Here is a 10,000-nt window from a genome sequence, read left to right as displayed (position 1 = left end):
TAAGCATGGAACAAACACCATCAAAAGGGGCCATCGACTCGAAATCATTCCCCCTCAAAAGTATTGAGTGTTCATTAGGAAGAAGTAAGAAGAGGTAAAGGGAAATGCAGGAAGAAGAAATCTCTCTCTCTTATTAAAAAAAAGAATAAATTAATAAATATATTAAAAAGGTAAAAATTGTATTAAAGTAAATAATGAAATGACCTGCACTTCCAATTCGTACTCTTAATTCCGAGATAAATAAGAATTTTTTTCTTTTCTTTTCTCTGCAGGAAACTGAGATCTTCGAAGATGCCTTCATCCGTCGCCATTCCGGCTGAACAAGCCTCTCTTTTAGGGTGAGTACTACAAGGACCTCTCTCTCTCTCTCTCTCTCTCTCTCTCTCTCTCTCTCTCTCTCTCTCTCTCTCTCTCTCTCTCGTTTTCCTGGACTTTTAGTACATAAGCAATGCATGTTGATACTTTCTATCTGTTCTGTATTATGAAAAGATCTCTCTCTCTCTCTCTCTCTCTCTCTCTCTCTCTCTCTCTCTCTCACTAAACTTAATAGACTTGTGCACATTGAATTTATCTGTATTTCGTTACCTGTTAAGTCTATGCACCCGTTATTTCCACTTCCTTTTATTCATGAAATATATCTTTCTTGTCCGTCTGTGTGTCGGCGAATAATGTATTGTGTTCATTTCCATTTTTTGCATTATTTGGTGTATGGCGTCGGTAAGAAGTACGCACGAATAATTATATATATAATGAGTCTACAACGGGCCAAAGATTGATACGGGCCAAAGCTTGTCTTAAGATATTTTACACCATGTAAAAAAATTACAGTAATTAATGGATATCCTTTGGTTGTATTTACTGATTCGTATTACCATGATAGATTTAAAAAAAAAAATTCCGTCGACTTATAATTGAATTGGAATGTTGGCTAGATCTACTACTGCATTTCGTGGCTATTTCTTTTTACCATTTTTTCGAACATGTTTCGCTGGTTTTATTTTGATTGATTGCTTTTTTTTTTTCAATATATTCAGTGTATATTGATTTTTGAAAAGAGAGAGAAAGCCACGCCTTTTTTTAACATTATTATTCAAAGTATTATTTTTTTCCCAATATTTTTCACGAAAAACAATGTATTCTCTAAGTATTTTATATGATTTTAAAAAATGTTTCGCGAGTATTATTGTACCTAATGATAACGCAATGTATTTTACCATTGAATTTTTTATTTTATTTTTGCGCAGTGCGTTTCAACATTTTTTGTCTTTTTTATTTTGCGCAATAAAACTTCATGGCAACTTTGGCACCGGGGTCGCTGTTAATGTACGTTGTTTAGAATTGCCTCGGCTTCCAGCACCTTATTTTAAGCATCGTTTTTATATGCCATAAAGAGAGGCCTCCTTCATTCCTCGGAACTGTGACACTTCTCGGCTACTGGGGAGATCACGAATTCCCGGTTACTCTGTACCATGGCGTGGTGGTTAGAGACGTTTGTGTTTGTTGAGCTTTTTCTGCATCATCTATCTTAGGATATTGCAGGATGGTCGTCATAAACTAGCTCTCGCTCTCTCTCTCTCTCTCTCTCTATTGTTGGGCCCCCTTCTCCCAAATCGTAGCTTCAAAGCCGTATAGTTTATTGCTTAATTACGAAAGATAAAAGCTCTCTCTCTCTTCTCTCTCTCTCTCTCTCTCTCTCTCTCTCTCTCTCTCTGTGTGTGTGTGTGTGTATTCTCCTTTCAGAGAAATTACCGTTTTCTTCTAACTTTTAAATACCGTTTTACATACGTCTCTGTTTGCGGAACCCTTCTCTCTCTCTCTCTCTCTCTCTCTCTCTCTCTCTCTCTCTCTCTCTCTCTCTCTCTCTCAAAACCGTTTGCTTTCTTGCGTTATTATATCTTTCCTGCGGTTTGAGACTGCGATAGGTACGGCACTATTGCGGAATCTCTCTCTCCTCTCTCTCTCTCTCTCTCTCTCTCTCTCTCTCTCTCTCTCAAGGAAATTAACATTTTCTTCAGCTTTTAAATACCGGATAGATATGTCTGTTTCTGGAACCTCTCTCTCTCTCTCTCTCTCTCCTCTTATTGCGAGCCATTTTCCATTACCCATCTCCAGCTGACAGGTGATTGAATTACACCATTTTTGACTAAGCTCTGGAGGGGAGAATTCAATAGATGCATTTCTGTCCGTCCATTTCTCTGTTCAGTGCGATGACGGGCAGAATTCAGTTGATGTTTTGCTAAGCTGAATGTCTGTCTGTTTTTGAACCGATTACAAAAACAATGTCAGTCGATGCACAATAAAATCTAATCCGTGAGTTCTATAGAGTTCCTAATGGTTTTGGATTCAGTTTACACTGAAATCCATTGAAGGTCGGAATTGGAAATGACGTGAATATTGTAGGCGCCTTGTCCTGTCTGGGAGATTGAAGGTCTCGAACGCTTTGCCTTCCCCTGTATGTGGGTAGTGCCAAGAGGTGCACTGTAGGCATGACTTAGAGAGTTTATTGCAGCATTCCTTTCCCCCATAGCTGCAACCCCCTTTAATCCTCAGCCTGCGTTCATGACTTCCCTCTTCCATCTTTCTATCCACCCTCTCTAACAAATTTTTTCACCGTGAAACTGATACATTTTCCTCCTCTTACACCTGTAACAGTTTTTTTTTTTTTTTACTCTCTGTTTCAGCGTTGAATGACCTCATAGGTCTCAGAACTTGGCCTTTGGCCTGAATTTTTTACTCCATTCCATTCTAACAGTTTACTTTGTTTGGGTGTTTCCTCAGAAACGTATCGTATCAGCTATGTCTAACCTCGTAATAAATCATCATTGGTTTTGCTAACTTACACTACGATCTGGTATTGCTAAAGAATATGTACTTAATAATATGATAGTGAAAAGAGAGAGTAACATTTTTAATTGTCTAGTCATAAGCCCCCTCTTGTTCGTCATCATTCTGCTATTAGTTACTTGGTCGTATCTAATCTCAAGATAACATCAGAGTGTTTCAAACCGTATAAGAGATAAGATTAGGTTTTACAACGTTATTCGTAAGTCTCCTACAGCTTTGTTGTCGAAAACAGCGTTGAATAGTACTACTGGTGGAAGGCTGATCTGACTGACTGATTGGTGACTATTCACTCGCGTAAGCAGGGTTGATTGATTGGCACGTTATAATGGTATGATGACATTGAGATACAGCACTTAAATGCGACATTGAGATAGAGCCCTTAAATGACCCATTTTTTTATTATTCGGATATGATGAGATTTCCCTCGAAATAAAATATTTAGGATATATGCCACAATAAGTACTTTTATTCTTGGTAACAGTCAGATTACTGTTTTCATTGATGACTATATTTTCTACCTAAATGCTTTTATTCTTGGCAATAGTGAATATCGATTTTCGTTTTATTTCTTTACCAAGTTATTAAAATCATCTATACCTTCAAACTATTATATATCACTAGTTTGAGTGTTAGAAATAATCCTTGGTTATAAAGCATCATCACTGTATTTATAATTAGAATCCCAGTAGAGTAAATCGTCGCCATTTCTGAACTCTAATCAAGATGAACAAGTAATAAATCCCCCCAAGATTCATAGGGCAATCGAGTTTTCTGTACAGCGTATAATCAAGGCCACCGAAAATAGATCTATATCTTTCGGTGGTCTGGTATAATGCTGTATGACCCGTGGCCCATGAAACGTTAACAACGGCCCGGTAGTGGCATGTCGTACGTAGTAGCCAGGCGCACGATGTTGGCTAACTTCAACCTTAAATACGATAAAAACTACTTAGGCTAGAGGGTTGCAATTTGGTATGATTTATGATTGAATAGTGGATGATCAACGTGCCAATTTGCAGCCCTCTAGCCTCGGTAGCTTTTAAGTGCGGCGGACGGACGGACGGACGGGCAAAGTCGGCACAATAGTTTTCCCTTTATAGAAAACTAAAAAAAGGGCAGAAAATGTAAGTATAAGCTTCCCTCACATCACAAGTAAAGACAAAGGACGCTCTTCCTTAAGCCGGGGATCTTAGTTTACACTTCCTCTCTCTCTCTCTCTCTCTCCTCTCTCTCTCTCTCTCTCTCTCTCTCTCTGTTCCTGGTATTTTCAGAAGGACCACGAGCCGGACGAGAGGCAGTGTGGACACAAAGTCCTAAAAATTCTGGGAGTACGCGGATTGAGACTCCGTAACTTTACTACGTAGGAAGTTTTTTTTTTTATTCGGGAACAGTCTCTGCCAGAATAGTTATTTACTCTCTTTCCTTTCTCTTGTGTGTGTGTGTGTGTGTGTGTGTTGTGTGTGGTGTGTTGTTGAGAGAGAGAGAGAGAGAGAGAGTTTGATTTTATTCGCGAATGCTGTAGTTACCGGAGAGATTAGAGGTTCCCACGATTTAAGAGGGAGAGGAGCGATACGGGACCCTGGGGAGAGAGAGAAGAAGGAGAGAAGAAGGGACGAGAGGAGACGAAGAGAGTTAGCGTTGCTATAGTTGCAGGGCCACCACAACCGTTCTTAGTGAGACAGCATCAGTAAAATACGATTAAATACCCGAAGGGGACCTAGCCAAAAAGGAGAGAGGAGAGGAGAGAGACCTTACTTGACCTTACAGACCTTACATCTTGTTCGGGTTGCCCCAGGTCCTCAGTGTGAGGCACCTCTAATGTCTACCAGAGAGTTGCTAGTACATCTTCCGGTATATTTTGCATCTTCCAATCTTGGATGGTCCTGGGATTGCAGTTTAGATATTTGTCGAGCTTATTCTTAAACACATCTACGCTCACTCCTGAATATTATTCCTCAGATGAGCTGGGCAACGCATTGAATAGACGCTGCATTATCGATGCTGGTGCGTAGTGGATTAATGTCTGTGTTGCTTTCCTTATTTTTCCTGGTATAGTTTTTTGGGCACTATTAATCTACCTCTGCTTGCTTTTCTTTCTGATATTTTTAGTTCCATGATATTTTCTGCTATTCCTTCTATCTGTTTCCATGCCTGAATTATCATGTAGCGTTCTCTTCTCCTCTGACTATATAATTTTAAGAATTGTAGTCTTTCCCAGTAGTCTAGGTCCTTAACTTCTTCTATTCTAGCTGTAACGGACCTTTGTACACTCTCTATTTGTGCAATATCCTTTTGATAGTGTGGGTACCATATCATATTGCAATATTCAAGTGGACTACGAACATATGTTTTTTTTATAAAGCATAATCATGTTGTTCAGCTTTTTCTTGTTTTTGAAGTGCCGTAACAACATTCCCATTTTTGCTTTACATTTTGCCAACAGAGTTGCTATTTGATCATTGCATAACATGTTTCCTATTCTCATCACAGGCCAAGGTCTTTACCTGCTTCCTTATTTGTGATGGTCTCATTATTAGGTCCCTTATATGCATATAGGCTTTCTTTCTCTGTCTCCCATAATTTATTGATTCAAATTTATCAAGAGTTAAATACCATCCTATTTACCTCTGCCCAATCATATACTTGTTAAGGTCTCTTTGTAGAGCGTTCTATCTTCAATCACAAGTAATTTCTCTACTTATTCTTGTGTCATCTGCGAAACTACTCACTACCGAATCCTTCAACATTATTGTCTATGTCCTTCAATCATAATAAACAAACAGTATTGCAGCTAACACCGTACCTTGCGGCACACGGATATTACCTTGGACTTCATCCGATTTCTCGTCGTTTGCAATAACTATCTGTTTTCTGTTGTGTAAAAATTCTTTTAACCATCTTCCTACTTTATCCCACGAATATTGTGTTTTCTAATTTTCTTCGCTAATATATTATGGTCTACTTTATCAAAAGCTTTTGCAAAGTCCTAAATAAAAACCACATCTGTTTCATTTACGCTTTTCATATTTTTGAATATGTTTTCTCACGGTGGACTAACAGTTGGGTTTGTGTACTTTTTCCGGTACGAAACCATGTTGTCCTTTATTAAACAAATTATTTTTTATTAAATGTTTCATAATATTTTTCTTTTTCATTACCCTTTCATACACTTTCATATATGTGATGTTAGACTCACAGGCCTATAATTACTTGCCTCAGTCTTGATCCACTTTTGAAAGTAGGGGTAAATATATGCTAATTTGTGCTCATCATATATCTTGCCTGTATCTACACTTTGTTCTTCAATAATATTGCAAGTGGCTTTTGCTTTGATAGAATGAACTAAACTTTCTTTAACAAAATAGCAGGAATTCCATCATGGCCCTGCAGCAGCTCCATTTTAATTTCATTAATAGCCTGCACAAATATCAGCTTCATTAATATCTATTGTCAGCAAAATAAATTCACTATTTTCAATCCCTTACTTCGATATATCATTATCTTCATTATCTATTCTAGGGTGTTGGGAATTCTCTCTTATATCGTTCTGCCAGTATGTTGCGAAATTTCCTTTTTTTTGTTTTTTATTCGTTTAATCTCCCGCCCTTCAATTTCTCAGAGGGTTTTCCTATTTCTATTCTTCTTTATTCATCTTCTTCGCATATGAGTAATAATAGTTTGGGGTTTTGCTTGATATTTAAGGGTTAGGGTTTTTTCTTCCAAGTCCCGTTTTTCATTTTCTTTTGATTGTATAATCTTTTTTTTTTTTTTTTTTGTTCTGCATTTTCTATCTTACTTTTTTTAGTTCTATAACTTTCCATGCATTTTTTTTTCTTTTGCAAGACCTTTTTTCCACTTTCTGATTTTTGGGTTTTTCTGGAACAAGATCCTTCTCTGTCTCTTGTATGCATGAATGATGTTTACTTTTTCTTCTTCGTATATATTTTCATAATTTTCTCCAATATTTATATAATATCTCCGTATTTACCCTTATGTCATCACTTACGAAAATGTTATCCCAATCATTGTTTAATTCTTCATTAATTTCTGACCATTTTATATTTTTTAATACTGTAGAAGTTGTATTTTCCATATCCTTCCCACTTTTTTTTTTTTCATTTCTTGCTTATCTCTATTTTCACTTGCTTTGGAATGAACTGTAATTCTATGACATTATGGTCTGAAATACTCGCATTATAAAACTATTATTTCCTTTAACATAATTCATCTCGTTCACAAATACTAGGTCTAAAGTATTTTCCTTTCTTGTTGGCAGGTGATTTATTTGTTGAATGTTGTATTCTAGTAAGCATATCTAATAGCTTTTCAAATTGCCTCTTATCTTCTGCACTACTATTACCTCTCTTTTTTATATGTATAGTACAACCACAATCTCTATTCGTTCTTTCCATTCTACGAAAGGAAAGTTGAAGTCACCAGATAGGAGAATAGTCCAGCCAAAAGTCCTTGTGAATTTCTACATATATCATCCAATTTTTCCAATCTTAAGTTACTTCTTTATTATTGGAGGTCTATATTATTACTAAATGTTCATCAATTTCAGATTCAAATTCTACCCGCCATTAGTCACATTCTGAGGTACTATATTTCTATATTTTCCTTGTTTTTTTGTCTTTCCCATATATTGCGGTTTCCCCCCTTGGAATTCCATTTATTTTTTCTATCTGATTCTAAATTAAGGTTTAGGAACTTTTATTTGTCCATCATTTCCCAAGTTCTCTTGGGGAATTACCAGTTTCACTTATTTTAATATACTATTTTCTTTTCATTTTGGGTTAGTTTTCTAAGTACTTCTATTTTTCTTTTTTTGAGTTACTCGTAACTACCCTGCGGCATTCATCACTATTGATTGGTTTGCGGTTTTCTCCTTCATTTAAGACTGATAGTAATAAAGGGATTTTCCCAATGTCCTCTTTCCTGTTTTCTGGATTTGTTGTTCTTTTTTTCATTCCAGGAAATTCCCCCTTGATTAAAAAAATCAAACTCCTATATTTGGATCTTCCTTCATCATAATTATTCAATTTTGTGGTCGAATCGCAATCTCCGTTTCTGCCATAATCCTCTTGCATTTAAATAACTACAGGTTTTAATCCCTTTTCTGAGTTTAGAATCGGAGTGGATGTTTGAAATTCTTTGCTACACCTTCTGATATCCTCAGGTGGGGTTTGCTCTCTTTTACCTGAATATTTCTTTGATTTCTCTCGATTTGTTTTCTTTTCTTATTTTGGATTTTATTACTTGGTTGGTTATTTATTTGATTATGATTCATTGGTACGGGTGCATATATTTGCATGTTCGAACTTTACACCTTTTCCTTCTTTTAGGTTTTTTACTATTTTTGGATTGCCAGATTTCTTGCAATCAATCCCCATATCCATCTAAGTATGCACATTTACCATATATTTCAAATAGTTGAATATCTTAGATGCTTGTAGTAACATCGTCTCCAAAAAAAAAATCTGCAATTCCATCTTTTCAAAAAGGTTGCAAGATTTGCTTTTGGCTATTCCTCTTTCCCGTCTTGTATAGAATGGGTAGATTCAGGAAATATAAATTACCACCTTAATGGGCGTAAGTTCATCGGTAATACAATGATAATTACTTAATGATAACATTTCTGAGGGAACATTTTAAGAGACGGAGAGAGAGGAGAGAGGAGAGATGAAGAGCGAGAGAAGGAGAGAGGAGAGGCTTATTGACTTCCAATTAAGCGATGAAAGGTAAACGACTTTGAAGCAACTAAAGTTTGAAGAAGAAGAAGAGAGGAGGAGAGAGCGAGAAGAAAGAGATGAGAGGAGGAGAGAGAGGAGGGAACTAGTCTGCAGGAACAAATCGCCTCTTTACGTGAGACCCATGAGTAAAAACGCATGCCATACTGAAGACGTCCTTAAGGAGGAGGGAAAAGAAAGGAGAGGAGGAGAGAGAGGAGAGAAAACAGGGTGACAAAAAGAGATCTCTGAGCTGCATGTTCGACCAATTTGATGTGAAGGTGTTGAAAGAAAGAGACGCATTTGCAATGTTTATCATCCAAGCTTCTATGTTACGCTTGGGCTGCCACCATAAAAGGAGAGAATTTAATACCATTATCCACTCTTCTCTCCTCTTCCTTCTCTTTCTCTCTTCTCCTCTCCTCTCTCTCACTTTAAAAGGTTTGCTTTCAAAGTCGTTTACTCACGCTTAATTAGAGTTTCGGTAAGCTCTTCTCTTCTATTCTCTCTCTCTCTCTCTCTCTCTCTCTCTCTCTCTAAAAATTGTTGCCTCAGAACTGTTATTAACATAAGGGTAAATTTCATTGGTAATTACGATGTGGAACTAAAGGCATAGGTGTATTATATTTCTCTGAGCTAGCTCTCTCTCGAGTGTCGTGGGTGTGGTGTGTGTGTGGTGTGTGTGTGTGTGTGGTTTGCTTTCAAAGAATTTTATTCTCTTCGAGGATTTATTCCTAGGATAGATTACGTTAATGTTTCCGGAGTCTTATTCTCTCTCTCTCTCTCTCAACTACCAAAAGGATAGTGCATAAACAGAGAGTACAAAGGTCCTATGCAGCTAGAATAGAAGAAGCTAAGGATCTTGAATACTGGGAAAGACTACAATTTTTTTTAAATTATATAGTCTAGAAATGAGAAGAGAAAGCTATATGATAATACAGGCATGGAAACAGATAGAAGGAATTGCTGAAAACATCATGGAGCTAAAAATATCAGCAAGAACAAGCAGAGGTAGATTAATGGTGCCCAAAACTATACCAGGAAAAATAAGGAAAGCACACAGGACATTAATCCACCACACACCAGCATCGACAATGCAGCGTCTATTCAATGCGTTGCCTGCTCATCTGAGGAATATCTCAGGAGTGAGCGTAGATGTGTTTAAGAATAAGCTCGACAAATATCTAAGCTGCATCCCAGACCATCCAAGATTGGAAGATGCAAAATATACCGGAAAATGCATTAGCAATTCTATGGTAGACATTAGAGGTGCCTCAGACTGAGGGACCTGGGGAAACCCGAACGAGTTGTAAGATCTCAAAGGTAAGGTCTCTCTCTCTCTCTCTCTCTCTCTCTCTCTCTCTCTCTCTCTCTCTCTCTCAAAAACGCTAAGTAATGCTCCACTTAATCCTTTGCTATGGGAAATA

At 37.1% G+C, this 10,000-nt stretch overlaps 1 protein-coding gene across 12 annotated transcripts in view; it reads left to right on the top strand.

The window, feature by feature from the left end:
- LOC135226425 (protein NDRG3-like) overlaps window positions 1-10,000 on the top strand; it is a 392,774-nt gene that overhangs the window by 191,845 nt on the left and 190,929 nt on the right. For all 12 annotated transcript variants that reach the window (XM_064265978.1, XM_064265967.1, XM_064265966.1 and 9 more), the window contains one exon: window positions 273-338. In XM_064265978.1, the coding sequence (XP_064122048.1) occupies window positions 292-338 (47 nt within the window). In that variant the 5' untranslated portion in view covers window positions 273-291. The remainder of the gene's footprint in view (window positions 1-272; window positions 339-10,000) is intronic.

This window comes from Macrobrachium nipponense, chromosome 14 (assembly GCF_015104395.2).
Source record: "Macrobrachium nipponense isolate FS-2020 chromosome 14, ASM1510439v2, whole genome shotgun sequence".
In the NCBI taxonomy this organism is placed as follows: Eukaryota; Metazoa; Arthropoda; class Malacostraca; order Decapoda; family Palaemonidae; genus Macrobrachium; species Macrobrachium nipponense.
Note: the sequence above shows the minus strand (reverse complement) of the source record. Positions and strands in the feature narration are given on the sequence as shown.